Below are 18,084 nucleotides of genomic sequence, written 5' to 3'. Positions count from 1 at the left end.
TACGGATAAAGAATATATATATGTATGTATGGATGTATGTGTGTGTGTGTGTATGTGTGTATAAATTATATATATCACCATTCATCTGTTGCTGGATATCTGGGCTCCTTCCATAGTTTGGCTATTGTGTTGTGGACATTGCTGCTGTAAATACAGGGCTGTATGTGCCCCTTTGAATCACTATGTTTATATCCTTTGGTTAAATACCTAGTAGTGCAATTGCTAGATCACAGGGTAGCTCTATTTTTAACTTTTTAAAGAACTTGCATACTGTTTTCCAGAAGTGGCTGCACCAGTTTAAATCCCCACCAACAGTGTAAGAGGGTTCCCCTTTCTCCACACCCTTGCCAATATCCGTTGTTTACAGAGTTGTTAAAATAACATTTTTTAAGATTGATTGATTGATTGATTGATTGATTTGACAGAGATCACAAGTAGGCAGAGAGGCGGGGGGGGGGGGTGGGAGGGGTGGAGCAGGCTCCCCTGGAGCAGAAAGCCTGCTGCTCCTGGGATCATGACCTGAGCCGAAGGCAGAGGCTTTAACCCATTGAGCCACCCAGGTACCCTGTAGTAATATTTTTAATATCTATAAAATCCTGCTGGGATTTTCATGGGGATTACACTAAGACTGTAGATAAATTCAGAGAAAATAACAAGTATATTGGGTCTTCCAATCCATGAATATGGTATCTTTCCATTTACTGGGGTCTTCAATTCCTTTCACTTGCATATAACTCCTGAACATAGCTTTTTAGATTTATAACTAAGTATTTTTTCCTTTTTTTTTTGTAGGATAGGTATTATAATGGCACTTTTTAAATATTTTCTGTTCCCAACTGTTCTTGCTAGTATAAAGAAATAGGACCTAAAAAAAAAAAACAGAAAGAGAAATGGGATTGACTTTCTTATGCTGACCTTGTATCCTACATCTCTGAAACACTCACTTACTAGTTCTAGAAGTTTTTTAGAAATTCCTTGGGATTTTCTATGTAGACAAATATGTCATATGTGAATAAAGGCGGTTTTACCTCTTCCCTTCCAATGTGTATGCCTTTTATTTCTTTTTATGGCCATACTATACTATCTACAACTTCTAGTATAATATTATATAGAAATTGTAAAAGTGAACATCCCTGCTTTGTTCTCAATCTTAGGAGGAAACCATTTAGTCTTTCATCACGTATGATGTTAGTTACAGGTTTATTCCCAGGATAAAATCCACTTGGTCATAAATGTACATGTATTTCATATATACATTTTTTCTGCTGGATTTGTTAATTTTTTTAATATTTTATTTATTTATTTGACAGACAGAGATCACAAGTAGGTAGAGAGTCAGGCAGAGAGAGAGAGAGGCAGGCAGAGAGAGAGGAGAGGCAGGCAGGCAGAGAGAGCTCATGACCTGAGCCACCTATGGTTTTAAGCCACCTATAGGTGGGGCTTGAACTTACCACCCTGAGATTAAGAACTGAACTGAGAGGTCAAGACCTGAGTTGAGATCAAGAGTCAGAGGCTTGGGGTGCCTGGGTGGCTCAGTTAGGCTTCTGCCTTCAACTCAGGTCATGATCTCAGGGTCCTGGGATTGAGCCCCACATCCAGCTTCCTGCTCAATGGGGAGTCTGTGTCTCCCTCTGCCTCTGCCCCTCTGCCCCTCTGCCTCCTCCTGCCTGTGCTCTCGCTCTCTGTCTCTGTCTCTCTCTCTCTGTCAAATAAATAAATAAATAAAATCTAAAAAAAAAAAAAAAAAAAGAGTCAGATGCTTAACTGACTGAGTCCCACCCATGTGCCCCTGGGGGATCTTCTTGAAAATAAAAATCTTTGTTAGTATTCATCTTATAAAAATATTCTTTGCTTTTAAAAAGACCTTATTGTAGAGTATCTATAAATGGAAAACTCTCCAACTCTATTTTCAAGATGATTTTATTTTATTTTATTTTTTTTAAGATTTTATTTACTCATTTGACAGGGAGAGAGAGAGAGAACACAAGTAGGGGGATAGGCAGGGAGAGAGGGAGAAGCAGACTCCCCACTGAACAAGGAGCCTGATGCGGGACTTGATCAGGAGCCTGGGATCATGACCTGAGCCAAGGGCAGATGCTTAACCATTGGAGCCCCCCGGGTTCCCCCAAGATGATTTTATTTATAAAAAATAAATTTACTCATAACCCTTGAGTAGCCACTTGCTAATATATTTGTGTTTAAGTTAAGATTAAAATAGAACAGATTTTTGCATCAGATTAAAAAACAGTTTTATTGAGATATAATTCTTACACCATCCAGTTTACTCTTTGAAGTGTACAGTTCAGTGGTTTTTAGTATATTCACAAAGTTGTACAACCATCAGTATTAATTCCAACATTGATTTTAATCCCCACCAAAAGAAACTTTATACTCATTATCATGAGCAGTCCTTCCCCACTCTCCCTGTCCTGACCTCTGGCAACCATTAGTCTTCTTTCTATCTCTGTGCATTTACATATTCTGGACATTGCATATAAATGGAATTATACAATAATCATATACTATTTGTGGAATTTTGTGTCTGTTTTCACTTAGTATAAAGTTTTCAAGGTCATCCATATTATTTTTATTATTATTTAAAGATTTCATTTATTTATTTGACAGAAAGAGAGAGACAGTGAGAGAGGGAACACAAGCAGGGGGAGAAGGGAAGAGAGAAGCAGCCTTCCTGCTGAACAGGGAGCCAGATGCGGGGCTTGATCCCAGGACCCTGAGACCATGACCCAAGCCCGAGGCAGACGCTTAATAACTGAGCCACCTAGGCATCCTGGTCATCCATATTATAAAAGGCACTAATACTTCTTTCTTTATAACTGAATGATAGTCCATTGTATGTATGTAGCGTATTTTATTTCTACATTCATCAGTTGATGGACTTTGGGTTCTACTTTCTGGCTGTTGTGAACAATGCTGCTGGGAACATTCATGTGCAAGTGTTTGTGTGGCTGTATGTTTTCATTTTTCTTAGGTATGTTCCTAGCAGTGGAATTGGTGGGTCATAAGGTGATTCTCTATTTCACAGTTTGAGGAACTGTCAAATTGTTTTCCAAAGTGATGGCACCCTTTTATATCCCCACCAGCAGAGTGTGAGGGTTTCAGTTTTTCCACATCCTCACCAACACTTGTTCTTTTGGATCGTAGCAATCACAGGTGGCATGAAGTAGTATCAGATTGTGGTTTTTTTTTTTTTTAAAGATTTAAAAAATTTATTTACTTGAGAGAGAGAGAGAGCATGAGATGAGGGTCAGAGGGAGAAGCAGACTGCCTGCTGAGCAGGGAGCCTGATGCAGGACTTAATCCTGGGACTCCAGGATCACGACCTGAGCCGAAGGCAGTCGCTCAACCATCTGAGCCACCCAGGCACTCCAGATTATGGTTTTTAAAAAAGATTGTATTTATGTGAGAGAGAGAGAGGGAGAGCATGAGCAGGGGGAGGGGCAGAGGGAGAGGGAGAAGCAGACTCCCGGCTGAGCAGGGAGCCTGACCTGCGGCTTGTTCCGAGGACCCTGGGATCATGACCTGAGCTGAAGGTGTTGCTTAATCAACTGAGCCACCCAGGTGCCCCTCAAGTTGTGGTTTTGATTTTGATTTCCTTAATGACTAATGATGTTGAGCATCTTTTTTATGTTTATTGTCATTTCTGTATCTTCTTTGGAGAAATGTCTTATCAAATATTTTGTCCATTTTAATTTTTAATTAATTTATGAAAATTAATCTTTCTATTTAAAAAGTTTAATTCCAGCATAGTTAACATACAGCATTACATTAATTTTAGGTGTTCAATATAGAGATTCAGTGCTTGCATATGTTACTCAGTGCTCATCAAGATAAGTGCACTCTTCATCTCTATCACGTATTTCACCCATCCCCCTGCCTATCCTCCCTCTGGTAACCATCTGATTGTTCTCTGTAGTTTGGAGTCTGTTTTTTGTTTGTCTTCCATTCCCCCCCCACTTCGTTCATTTGTTTTGTTTCTTAAATTCTGCATATGAGTGAAATCATATGGTATTTGTCTTTCTCTGACTTACTTCATTTAGCATTATACCCTCTAGGTCCATCCATTTGTTGCAAATGGCAAGATCACAATTTTTTTTTTATGGCTGAGTAATAATCCTTAGTGTATATATACTACATCTTTGTGAATCTTTGACAAAGCAGGAAAAAATATCCAGTGGAAAAAAGACAGTCTCTTCAATAAATGGTGCTGGGAAAATTGGACAGCTATATACAGAAGAATGAAACTCAATCATTCTCTTACACTGTACACAAAGATAAACTTATAATGGCTGAAACACCTCAGTGTGGGACAGGAGTCCATCAAAATCCCAGAGGAGAACATAGGCAGTAACCTCTTCGACACTGGCCACAGCAACTTCTTTCAAGTTTATTCTTTATCTGTTCATCTCTCCATGGGCACTTTGGTTGCTTCCATATTTTGGCTGTTGTGAATAGTGCTGCAGTAAAAACAGGGGTGCATATGTCTTTTGGAAGTAGTGTTTTTGTTTTCTTTGGGTAAATATTAAGGGTATATTTTCTTGCTCATATTTATTCTCTATAGAAAGAGGTAAAAGTAACTCTTCTGAACTTTATTTCTTATTGTAGATTTTTGTCAGTACTTAGATATCCAATTCAGAGAGTAGAGTTGTTTCACATATGAGAGTATTTCTTGAATATATTCTTTATGTCATACTTTGCCCCTTTGGAAATATGAAATAAGTATAGGTATGCTTATTCTCTGGAAACTTGCAAGATATTTAGGAAGATCAAGTATATGTACCACCTTGTACTGCTCTGTGTTCTGTGGTTCTGTGTATATGTTCCTGCCTCCCTAACTAAATGTATGGTCCTTGAGAAGAAACACCTTTGTATTGACACTTGTATCAGGAGACCATTTAAAAGGGTATGATAATTGAATTTTCCTAGTCAACTCTTAAAGAACAGAATTTTTTCTTTGGCTAGAGCAGGGTTCAATTTTTGTTTTCATTGGATGCATAATGTATGAACTAGGTCATCTGGGCCTGGATAGAGCCGTTAGCAGTGGGAAGTACCCTTATGAGAAATATTTTGGAGGAAGAACTGTGATGACTTGTTTTCTAAGAGTATAAAGGGTATGGATAAGGTTGAAGAGGACACTGAAGTCACAGCATGAAAGATTAAGGAATCCCTAGAGATAGGGAATTCAGCTAGGGGAAGAGAAGAGTGGGAATAGGAACAGTCATGAGCATGTTTGTAGACTTGCTGAGTTTGACATTGAAATACATATCTGTTCCAGCACATTTTTCTTTTCTTTTCTTTTTTTTTTTTAAAGATTTTATTTTATTTATTTATTTGACAGACAGAGATCAGAAGTTGGCGAGAGGCAGGCAGAGAGAGAGGAGGAAGCAGGCTTCCCACAGAGCAGAGAGCCCGATGCGGGGCTCGATCCCAGGACCCTGGGACCATGACCCGAGCTGAAGGCAGCGGCTTAATCCACTGAGCCACCCAGGCGCCCCCAGCACATTTTTCAAAGTGCTGGGACAGATAATCCTAAAATTTGTATGGAATCAAAAAAGACCCTGAATCACCAAGGAAATGTTGAAAAGGAAAAACAAAGCTGGAGGCATCACATAGCCTGGTTTAAAGCTATATTACAAAGCTGTGATCATCAAGACAGCATGGTACTGGCACAAAAACTGATACATAGACCAATGGAACAGAATAGAGAGCCCAGATAAGGACCCTCAGCTATACAGTCAAATAATCTTTGACAAAAAGCAGGAAAAAATATCCAGTGGAAAAAAGACAGTCTCTTCAATAAATGGTGCTGGGAAAATTGGACAGCTATATACAGAAGAATGAAACTCAATCATTCTCTTACACTGTACACAAAGATAAACTCAAAATGGCTGAAAGACTTCAGTGTGGGACAGGAATCCATCAAAATCCCAGAGGAGAACATAGGCAGTAACCTCTTCGACATTGGCCACAGCACCTTCTTTCAAGACATATTTCCGAAGGCAAGGGAATCAAAAGCGAAAATGAACTTTTGGGACTTCATTGAGATAAAAATCTTCTGCATAGCAAAGGAAATAGTCAACAAAGAGGCAGCCCACAGAATGGGAGAAGATATTTGCAAATGACACTACAGATGAAGGGCTGGTATCCATGATCTATAAAGAACTTCTCAAACTGAACACCCAAAAAACAAATAAGTCAAAAAATGGGCAGAAGACATGAATAGATACTTCTCCAAAGAAGACATACAAGTGACTAACAGACCTGAAAAATTTTTCATCATCATTAGCCATTAGGAAAATTCAAATCACAACTACACTGAGATACCATCTTATACCAGTTAGAATGGCAAAAATTGACAAAGCAAGAAACAACAAATGTTGGAGAGGTTGTGGAGAAAGGGGAACCCTCTTACACTGTTGGAGGGAATACAAGTTGCTACAGCCACTTTGGAAAACAGTGTGGAGTTTCCTCAAAAAATTAAAAATGGAGCTACCCTATGACCCAGCAATTGCTTTACTGGGTATTTACCCCAAAGACACAGATATAGTGAAAAGAAGGGCTATATGTACTCCATTGTTCATAGCAGCAATGTGCACAATAGCCAAACTGGAAAGAGCTGTGATGCCCTTCAAAAGACAAATGGATAAAGAAGATGTGGACCATATACAATGGAATATTACTCAGCCATCAGGAAAGATGAATACCCCACTTTGACATCAACATGTATGGGACTGGAGGAGATTATGTTAAGTGAAATAAGTCAAGCAGAGAAATTATCATTCATTTACTTGTAGAACATAAAGCATAGCATGGGAGGGCATTAGGAGAGGAAAGGGAAGAATGAAGGGGGCAAAATCAAAGGGGTAGACAAACAATGAGAGACTATGGACTCTGAGAAACAAGCTGAGGGTTTTAGAGGGGAGAAGGGTGGAGGGATGGGTTAGCCTGGTGATGGGTATTAAGAAGGGCATGTATTTCATGGAGCACTGGGTGTTACACACAAACAATGAATCATGGAACATTACATCAAAAACTAATCATGTACTATATGGTGACTAACATAACATAATAAAAAAACCTTAATTGAATTGATGTACTTAAGGAAATAACTTTATTTTGAGAAAAAATGACTTCTGAGAAATAAAGATATGTGCCTATAAATAAAAAAAGAATACATAGTATGTAGGAAGAAAGGCTCAGATGAGAACTGAAGTCTAAGTGTATCAATTTATTGTTTGAGCAGGAAAAATGACTGGACTGATAGAATTTTGTTTGCATGTATACACGCATATATACTCTTATATGCTGGAACCTAGTATGTGTGTTTGATTGTTGATATACTAGTTTGATGGTTGGTACTAGCAGAATGACGAGTACTGGTTCTTGGGGTGAGAAGAGGGGGGAAAATAAGCTAAAGAAGGAGACAGGAAAGGAACAGGTGGACGAACTTAACACAGATTTGCAAAGGAGACTTTGTAATTTGTCTTGTGTTTCGAGATAGTATTAGTAATCCTGTATACTAAGTGCTTACTGTGTACCAGACACTGCGATAGGCATGCTATCTCTATCTTCACATCAAAACTGTGGTATCGGTACTATTAGATCCACTTTTACTGAGAAAGAAACAGATGTCTGAAGCAGTTAAAATTTGTCCAAGATGAATTGAGCTAATAAATAATTAGGATAATTGTGGATATAAACCTGACTTTTTTGACCTCAAGCCAAATACTCTTTCCATTATACCAAAGGCATGTATGTTGAATTTCTTCAAGATAAGGTCTTTATCCTTAAGAGAAATAGTTCCCAATAAAAGTATATTAATTAGCAGGCAGTGATTGGACAGTCATATTTCCTATAAAAAAATCTGCACATACTTTGAATGTGGCTGCTGCTTTTCTATGTGGGTATTTATATTTATAATGTGTTAGGGAGACAAAGTTTTTTTGATTGCATATTGTGGATATTTATTTTATTTTTAAAAATTTTATTTATTCATTTGAGAGAGAGTGAGCGAGCACGAAAGAACAGGGGGAGCAGAAGTGAAGGGAGAGAGTACCAAGGGAGAGAATACCAAGCAGACTCTGCTGTGAGCGCAGAGCCCTGTGGGCAGGGCTCCATTTCACGACCCTGACACCAGGACCTGAGTCGAAACCAAGAGTCAGACATTTAACTGACTGAGCCACGCAGGTGCTCCTGTGCATATTAGTTTAAAAGATGATATCAGTTCTTTCATTTGAAGAATTAATCATTCAGAGAATGCCTTTCAAATTTTTTTAAAAGATTTTATTTATTTATTTGACAGACAGAGATCACAAGTAGGCAGAGAGGCAGGCAGAGAGAGAGGAGGAAGAAGGCTCCCTGCCGAGCAGAGATCCCGGTGTGGGGCTCGATCCCAGGACCCTGGGATCATGACCTGAACTGAAGGCAGAGGCTTTAACCCACTGAGCCACCCAGGCACCCCCCAAATTTTGTTTTTTGTTTTTTTTTGTTATGCTAATAAAAACTTCTTTTGGAAGTGTTTCTGATGCATGCATCAGAAATTAGCAATTTATGCATTCATAAATTAGCAAGGAAATAATAAGGGCCTGATGGTTTCTTTTCTTTCAGGGGATATCATTTTCAATGCCCAATACCCAGAGCTGCCCCCCGATTTCATCTTTGGAGAAGATGCTGAATTCCTGCCAGATCCCTCGGCCCTGCATGTGAGTACCGCAGGCTCATTTCGGATGATCTTAATTTGTTGAAGAAAAGTAAAATCAGCTTATGACAATTGCTTGACAGATAAATTTGCCAACATGTGGGGTTTTTTCCACCCCTTTTTTCTCTGTCCTCTGGAATCAGTATAGCTCTTTATGTGCCAACATAGTTTAAAGAAAAGATTTTTTTTCATTACAGTTTTACTTTCAGACTATTTTGAATTAAAATCTCTAGCACATTGGTTAAAATATTTTTACTTCAGCTTAAAGAGACATGTTGAAGACATTGCTTTAATTTAATACTTCATGCCTGCAATCCCGTTTTCTAATGTTTACTAACACTTCATCACAGAGCTTGTTAGGGGAGGGTTTCTTGGCTCTTCAAGAAGCCTTTTTTATATAGAAGTGAAAGTGGCAAATGTGGACTTGTATCCATATTATCTCAGTATTACTATCAGAAGGGAAAAGACCAGATTAAGTGTTCTTTATTAAGCAAGACCAAAAACTTTGTAGTTAAAGTAACATGTTTCTGGTGTTAAAGTGGGGAAAGGAGGGGTGGTACTTGTCAGAGCACATGTGGTTTACATAAAAAATTGTGCATTTCACATTGCTGGTGGAGAAAAACATGTGCCATTTTGTTTAAAAGGTCTGACCAAACAAAATGTCTCTTTCTTTTCCTTGTCAAGTACAATTTTGCTAAGATGCTTATACTGTAGTTCAAAACTATGTTCTCTGTTTTGTTTTTTGGACTTTTTTTTTGGTCTCGAAGTTTTGTAATTAAAAATTGCGGTGATTTACTGTGAAATCTTGCCCCCCTCCCTCTTAAAAAAGGGAAGTGTTAAACAGGAAGTATCAACCCAAACCTAAAGAATTACCTTAAATTTTAGAACACAGCTGTAAAAATGCAATTGGCAACAAACCCATCCCTGCAAAATTTCAAATAATTACACTCAAACTGTTAGTTGATTTTTAAAGATCTGTCATTTAATCATGGTTCCTGTAGATGCTGTGTGTTACATATTCACCCCATATCAAAGCTGAGGGGCTTACCTGGAGAAAATGAGGCAGAAGTATCTCTCCAGACCTCTTCTGTGCCAAAGCTGCCAGTGGAGGGTAGCATTAGCCAAATGCCAAAGGTGTGTGCTAGGCTAAGTGCTCCAGGAATTTAAGGAAGGTTGTCAGAAAGGGCTAGGGGTGAGACTTGGACTCATTCTTGAGGAATGGAGCCTAAGTGGGAAGTATGGCAGAGAGAATTTCAGGTAGGGGGCGTGACATAAACAAATGAAATGTGTAATATGTTACAGAAGAAGGTACCGGAAGGTTTGCTGAAGTGTAAGTTAACACAAGGAAGGGCTAGGAAAGATTAGAGAGGGAAATTGGACTAAGATTGTGAAGAACGTCGAATTCTAGGTTAAGAGCTCCAGAAAGAGGTGATAACTGGAGAATCATCTCACAGCAGTGTGGTCAGCGTCACGGCTTCAAGTAAGATGAGGACCCGAGTTGAGGACTGTTGCAGAAATCCAGGGGAGGGAGGAGGAATGGGCTTTGAGCTAGGATGATACAAGAAGGGGAATACTGTGAAGGAAAGGATAAGAAATGGGTTTACAACTTCTGTTTTTTTTGGAATTGCCTTTAAAATTTGCAAGGCGCATCTTCAGTGGTGGTATTGTGAGAGCATGGAATTTCAAAGCCGAAAAGGACCTTGAGGTTCAGCTTATACCACTTTTTTCTTTTAGTATTGAGAAAATTGGTGTGGAATGATATAATTGTGCCAGACTTGATAACTCCTCTCTTTTGGTATTTAGTCCCTCAGTGAAGTTTCTGCAGATGTTTTGAGATTAGCTGAAGAGGAACAGCCGAAAAGAGTGAAAGCATATATCTAAGAGAAAGATTGCCAGTCTAGGGGAATACTTCTCTTTAGCTGCAGTCAATTTGAACGCTCAGCCAAGTTACCCAGTGCTGCTCCACGGACCAGTGGTTTGGGCAAGCCTGGGAAAGCAACCAGGGTCCACCGTCCACCAGCCGCTGAGGTCCTCCCAGCCCTAGCAGTGCCCTTGGTGCTCACTGTCGTCTGGCTAAAACACTAGGACAGGACACACGTCGGCAGACGCTTCTCTGAGCATAGCAGGCCTCGGAAGGACTTTTCACTCATCAGTTAACAGGCTGTGGTTTAGTTCTTCAGTTCAGTTCAGTTCAGCCTTTTTCCCTTCCTTCCTGAAATGCACAAAGCACAGTCACTAATAACCTGATTAGTCCACTCTGGTTCAGAATGAAGGAGGGATTCCGTATTTCTTCATCCATGGAGTAGAGAGCAGAATGTCAAGATTTTTTTTGGATTTTCCCCCTGAAGTGTACTAACTGCAGGAGGGAATGAATATATACCCTTAGATTCTGGGAGTGTAATCCATAGTCCAAAGTAGTTGCTATAGCAAATATGGAATTTCCTTGAATCTTCTGGGTTTTATCTTTAAAATTAATGAAAATTATTTTGCATTTGATTCTATAACATACCTGTGCTTTTTAATAAAAAGGATATTAAGTTACAAATATTTGAGAAAAAAATGTGTCCCAGTTTGAGAAATAAAATTTGTGAGACTATATGTGATCTTTTATTTATTCAGTTTATTTAAACCAGCTTGTTTCTATAGAAGGATTTCAAGTAACTTAAGTAAAGGATACATGTAAAGTTAATAAAAATATGTGAGGTGCTCCCATCCAGCAGATGAAGCCACCTCTTTTTAAATTCAAGCTCTTCATTCACAGAGATGAGTTTCATTAAGAACTTTAAGATCCTCAGATGAATGGAAAACACAGGTGGAGATACCAGATACAGATAAATGCGAGGTAGATACCAGAGACAGGTATTTCATATATACTGGAGAATCATAAAATCATGGAGTTATAATTGTAGTTGTCCAGTGGTTCCTCTTCTGACTCTCCACCAGAATAATTTAGGAAGCCTGTTACAAATACAGATTCTTGGGCACCTTGGTGGCTCACTCGGTTAAACATCTGCTATCAGCTCAGGTCATGATCTCTGGGTCCTGAGATTGAGGCCCTCATCAGGCACTCTGCTCAGCAGGGAGTCTGCTTCTCCCCGCCCCCCCCCCGTCTCAAATAAATAAATAAAATCTTTTTTTTTTTTAAAGATTTTATTTTATTTATTTGAGAGAGAGAGACAGTGAGAGAGAGCACGAGCGAGGAGAAGGTCAGAGAGCGAAGCAGACTCCCCATGGAGCTGGGAGCCTGATGTGGGACTCGATCCCGGGACTCCAGGATCACGCCCTGAGCCGAAGGCAGTCGTCCAACCAACTGCGCCACCCAGGCGTCCCTAAATAAATAAAATCTTAAAAAAAAATCAGATTCTTGGATCCCACTGGAATCTGAATTAGACCCATTAGGAACCTGAAGAGTCATTAAATTCTCTGAGCCATTTCTGTGTATTGTCTGCGAACTACTTTTGAGAATCACTAATTGAACCCATCTTTTATAGTAACATCTCTGACAGAAGGCCCACTTGGCTTTGCTTGACATTATTTCCAGTGAGTCCATTTTGGGGACGGCTCCATTTTTTTTTTTTTTTTAAAGTGAAAAGCTTTATTGAGGCATAGTTTATACGCCATATAATCCACCCATTTTAAAGTATATAATTCAGTGGTTTTTAGTATATTCACAGAGTTGTGCAACCATCACCACAGTTAAATTTAAATGTTTTAAATTGACGTATAATTGACATTTTAGCATTATGTTACTTTCAAGTGCACAACATAATGATTTGGTATTTGTATATATTGTGAGGAACTCCTAGAGTGTTTTCCAAAATGGCTATCCAGTTTTACATCCCCGCCAGCATGCGAGTGTTCCAGTTTCTCCACACCCTTACCAACACTTGTTATTATCTTTTTGATTATAGCCTATGAAGTGGTATCTCTTTGTGGTTTTGGTTTGTACTTCCCTGATGGCTAATGTTGATTTGCGTCTTTTCATGTGCTTATTGGCCAATTTTATATCTTTCTTGGAGAAATGTCTATTCAAAGCCTTTGCTCGCTCTTTTTTTTTTTTTAAAGATTTTTTTAAAATTTATTTTTTATTTATTTGACAGAGATCACAAGTAGGCAGAGAGGCAGGCAGAGAGAGAGAGGAGGAGGAAGCAGGCTCCCTGCTGAGCAGAGAGCCCGATGCGGGACTCGATCCCAGGACCCTGAGATCATGACCTGAGCCGAAGGCAGCGGCTTAACCTACTGAGCCACCCAGGCACCCCCTTTGCTCTTTCTTAAATTGGGTTATTTGTTGTTGAGCTATAAGAGGGTTTTTTTTTTTTTGAGCTTTTTAAAAAAATTTTTAATTTTTAATTTTTTATAAACATATAATATATTTTTATCCCCAGGGGTACAGGTCTGTGAATCGCCAGGTTTACACACTTCACAGCACTCACCAAAGTGCATACCCTCCCCAATGTCCATAGCCCCACCCCCCTTCTCCCAACCCCCATCCCCCCAGCAACCCTCAGTTTGTTTTGTGAGATTAAGAGTCACTTATGGTTTGTCTCCCTCCCAATCCCATCTTGTTTATTGTTGAGCTATAAGATTTCTTTGTATATTGTATCCCTGTATATGCCAGAATTTTCTTTCATTCTGTGGATTGTCTTTTCACTTCTTGGTAGTATTGTTTGAATATTACCTTAAGTCTAACTTACCTATCTTTTATTTTGTTGTATATGCTTTTGATTTCATATCTAAGAAATCATTACTTCGTCCAAGGTTATGAAGTCTTACTATTATCTTTCTTTAAAAACTTCTATAATTTTTGCTCTTACTTTTAGGTATTTGGTCAATTTTTGGTTAATTTTTGTATGCGGTGTGAGGTAGGAGCCCTGCTTCTTTTTTTTCTTTCTTTTTTTTTTAAAGATTTATTTATTTTAGGGGGGGGGAGAGAGAGAGAGTACATGGAGGGGTAGAGGGTGAGGGAGAAAGAAGCAGACTCCATGCCATCCTCAGAGCCTGATGCAGGGCTTGATCCTATGACCCATGAGATCATTACCTGAACTGAAACAAGAGTTGGGCATTTAACTGACTGAGCCACCCAGATGCCCCCCAATTCATTGTTTCATAAGTGGAGATCCAGATGTCTAAACATAATTTATTGGAAAGACTCTTTTCCTTATTGAGTTGTCTTGGAACTCAGTTGACTATAAATGTTAGGGTGTATTTTTGGACTGTCAATTCTATTACTTTGATCTGTCTTTTCACCTTATACCAATACCACACTCTCTTGATTGCTGTTACTTTGTAATAAGTTTTGAGATTGGGAAGTGTGAGATTTCCAACTTTGTTCTTTTCCAAGATTGCTTTGACTATTGTGGGTCCCTTGCATTCCCTAGAATCAGCTTGTCACTTTCTGCCAAGAATCCAGCTAAAATTTTGATAGGAATTGCATTCAATCTGTAGCTTCAGCTAGAGATTTGCTGTTCACCATTTTCATTCACTTCTGCCTGGAATTCTCTTCCCCCATTTATCTGAATGGCTTGTTCTCCTCTCTTCAAATGTCATTATATCAGACAGGCCTTTCCTGGTGTCCCTATACAAAATAGTGGTAATGCCCTTCCCATTACTCTCTCTCTCTTTTTTTAAATCATGCTTTGTTTTCTTCATTATACTTACCACTATTTGATAAATTTTTCCTTGCTTATTTGGTATCTCTCTGCCAGGGTGACCGATGGCCCTGGTTTGCCTGAGGCTGATGGGTTTTCTGGAATGTAGTACCTTTAGTGTTCAAACTCGATAGTCCCAGGTAAATTGAGATGGAAGGTTATCCTTGTTTCTTTACTGGGATGGAATCCTCATGAGAGAATGAATTTGTTTTCTTCACTCTCTACATCCTTTTAACTAGAAGAGGGCTTGGTGTGTCGAGCTGCATAATACATGTTTGTTAGGTAAGTAGGTTTCCTTTAAGGTTGTGTATTTCTTAGGGGACTTGCTGGTTTCCAAGACTAGAAAATCCATTTTAGATGAAAATTTCAAAATAGAAGAAGAGATTCAGTTTTAGAGAAACCAGGAGATAAAAATCAGTTAACAGAATCTCTGAAGCAGTGATTTTTCAGCCTTGGTTTTGCAATGCCCTGTGGTGTGTTTGTACCTCAGAGGCCATTGTGAAATTCTTTTCCCCAGAAGTAATAGTGATAATTCACTTTAATTTAAAATAAAATTGCTTAAAGGAGGAAGGGTGGTTCATAAGTTTAAATGAGAAGGACATGTTGCAATTATAGCAGAATTGGAAACCACTGATATCTGACTTCCCAGTTTGAAGAAGGTGAGGGCCATTTGGGGTTTGGGACAAGCATCCTCAGGGTGGGAATCTAATGCTATCAGTTCCTTCACTGATTCTGTTCTGCTCATGTGGAATGTAAGTGGAGAAGGACACATTGTGTTGACACCTTGTCACTTCTCCTGCCCTGCTCTTCACTGTGCTGCTTCCAGAAGGACATCTTTTGAATATGTCCTTGCAAAACAGTGCCCGTCCCTGGTGTACATGAAATACACATGAAGGATGCACTTTGCTGAGATGGACTGCGTGCTCTGCTGCTGGAAAATGCCGGCCAGGTGCGTGGTTCTCCTGTTCTTAGACACTTCCCTGTGCCCTGGCCTACAGTACATTTTAAAGCAGAATTCTCTGTCATTTTTAGAATATTGATTTAATGCCTCCTTTGAGACTTCTAGAAAACTCCTCTTCAGCCCTGAGGCTGAACATAATGCTCAGGACAGAGACGCTCATGGAATCGCAGCCCGAGGTGACACGTGTGGGGACAGCAGTAGAGGCACGTGGTGCTGTGGGGCCATGTGGATGGGATGCTTTACCAGCTACCTGAAGAGTAGGTGTCAGAGACGTAGAAGCAGAGTATTTGATTGTGTATAAATCATCTGCATTTTTATGTAACTCATAGGCAAAATGACATATCTACAGGAGAGTGTGCAGATCACAAGTGTGTTACATGGAGAACTTCCAAAACGTAAACACAGCATGTACCCAGCTCTTAGATCAGGAACAGAGCATTTCCAGGTTCTAGAAGCCCCACTCAGTGACCCTTCCCATCATGGGGACTCTCTGGCCCAGGGTAAACACTGTGCTGACTTACATCACCGTGGTTAATTTCGCCTCCTTTTGAGGTTTCTACAGACGGAGTCAAACAGCCTGTACTTGGGTGTCTGACTTCTTTCGTGCAACATTTATTTACAACTTTCATCCCTGTGGTTCATTGTTGTTAGCTCATTCCATCGCGCGAGCAGAGCACAGTTTGTCTATTCTAGTACTGATCGACATTTGGATTCTGTCAGGTGTTTGCTGTTGTGAGCAGTGCTGCCGTGAACATTCTTTTTTTTTTTTTTATTTGACAGAGAGAGATCAGAAGTAGGCAGAGAGGCAGGCAGAGAGAGAGAGAGGAGGAAGCAGGCTCCCCGCTGAGCAGAGAGCCCGATGCGGGACTCGATCCCAGGACCCTGAGATCATGACCTGAGCCGAAGGCAGTGGCTTAACCCACTGAGCCACCCAGGCGCCCTGCCGTGAACATTCTTTTGTGTGTCTCAGTGAATCTGTGTGTGCATTTCTGAGGGGCTTATGCTGGAGGGTGGACTTCCTGGGCTGCGTGGTATAGAGGACTAAGGAGACGCATATGCATATACATACATAATTTCTAAGATGTGTGGTATAAACTAGGCTTTAAAGCACAGCTGGAGAAAAACAGAACCTCTTAAAAGTACAAACTGGTCAAGTTCCACTTAAAATGGAACTTGACCAGTTTATCAGTTTGAGTCTAGTTAGGAGGCAGAAACTGTACCAGTAACTTGAATAGGGAAAATCGGCTATAGAGTTATGAACTGCTTTTTAAAAAAAATTTTTATTTATTCATTTGACACACAGAGAGAGATAATGAGAGAGAGAGCACAAGCAGGGTGAGCTACAGGCAGGCAGAGGGAGAAGCAGGCTCCCCACTGAGCAGGGAGTCTGATGCTGGGCCTCAATCCCAGGACCCTAATCACGGCCTGAGTCAAAGGCAGACACTTAACAACTGAGCCACCCAGAAGGGCCATAACTACTTAAAGGAACAGAAGAGAGCTCTAAGGGATGTAAGCTTAGCAGCTGTAGAGAGCAGCTACTCTGTGGCTGAGAGAAAAAAACCCAAGAGGGAATAAACTCAGAAGGCCTCAGGCTGAGACTCCACCCTCCCTGTTGGAGTGGGTGTGGCTGCAGCCCCCCGGGTGTTGGAGACCTTCATTTGGGGGTGCTGCAGGCCAGAATGGGTGTGGCCTACTGGGTGCTGGTGGGCCAGTGGGGCTGGGTGCCAGCCAGGAGGCTGGAGGGGGAGCACTGCTGGGTGTCCTGCCTGCTGCGCAGGCAGCTGCATAGTAGGAGCAGCTATGCCCAGTCCATCAGAAGCAGGATAGGACGCTGCTCTGTCTGTCAGGCCTTGCACTACCCTTCCCTGCCCCCCGCATCACTTTCTGTGGACAAGCTAGACATTGTACCAGCTGGCATAGGGGAAGTACTTGCAGGGTCCAGTCCCGGGTTCATGAACAGGACAGAGAAAAGTAGATTTGGAAGATGAGCAGCAATCAGTGAGTAACTAGCACAACTAGATAAGGCCAGGCTTATCTTCCAGTTTATTGTTTTCAGTGCTGTCTAATCTATTAAATCTGTCTAATGAGTTCTTAATTTTAGGTCCTATGTTGTTTAGTTCCACAGTTCTTTGGTGGATCTATCTTTTCATCTGCAGTTTTCTCCATTTATTGCACATGCTGATACTTAGTTTCAAGTTCTAGTCAGCCAGCTCTAATACCTAGAGTATCCTAGGGTCTGTTTATTTTGCTTGCTTTTTTTGTTGGTTATCAATCCTGTGGTTCTGTATCTGGCATTTCTTGTAGTTTTGAGTGAATGTCAGGGATTCCTGTTTAAAAAAAAACACCAAAAAACTGTAAAGGCTTCAGATGATGCAGTTGTCTTACAGAGAGAGGGTTCATTGTCCCCTCTCGTAGGCAGAGTGTGTCGATGGATCATCTTAATGTAGATGAGGGCTTTGCTGGGTTGAGGCCACCTTGTGCCTTCGGTAAGGGTCATCTACCTGTGGTTCACTACGATTTTGGGGACAGAGTTCTTCAGGGTTTTTTTTTTGAAGGTCTGGAGTGTCCAGTGTAAGCGCCTTGGCCTATAAAATATTCTAAAGATTTCCACATCATTTATCAAATATTCAAACACCCAAACAATGTGGATCATTGCCCCAATAGATTTGAAATCCTAAATTTTATATTGTAAGACTGCTGATAGCTCTGCTCTGCTTTTCAGAGGTACTTGCTTAATTTTAGCTTCTTGCCCAAGGGCT

At 40.2% G+C, this 18,084-nt stretch overlaps 1 protein-coding gene across 3 annotated transcripts in view; it reads left to right on the top strand.

The window, feature by feature from the left end:
* The window catches only part of BABAM2 (BRISC and BRCA1 A complex member 2), a 406,214-nt gene that overhangs the window by 79,771 nt on the left and 308,359 nt on the right, over nucleotides 1-18,084 (top strand). For all 3 annotated transcript variants that reach the window (XM_044261850.1, XM_044261851.1, XM_044261852.1), the window contains exon 4: nucleotides 8,626-8,720. In XM_044261850.1, the coding sequence (XP_044117785.1) occupies nucleotides 8,626-8,720 (95 nt within the window). The remainder of the gene's footprint in view (nucleotides 1-8,625; nucleotides 8,721-18,084) is intronic.

Source organism: Neovison vison, chromosome 8 (genome assembly GCF_020171115.1).
Source record: "Neovison vison isolate M4711 chromosome 8, ASM_NN_V1, whole genome shotgun sequence".
NCBI classification, from domain to species: Eukaryota; Metazoa; Chordata; class Mammalia; order Carnivora; family Mustelidae; genus Neogale; species Neogale vison.
The sequence above is the reverse complement of the archived record's forward strand: the minus strand, read 5'-3'. Positions and strand labels throughout refer to the sequence as shown.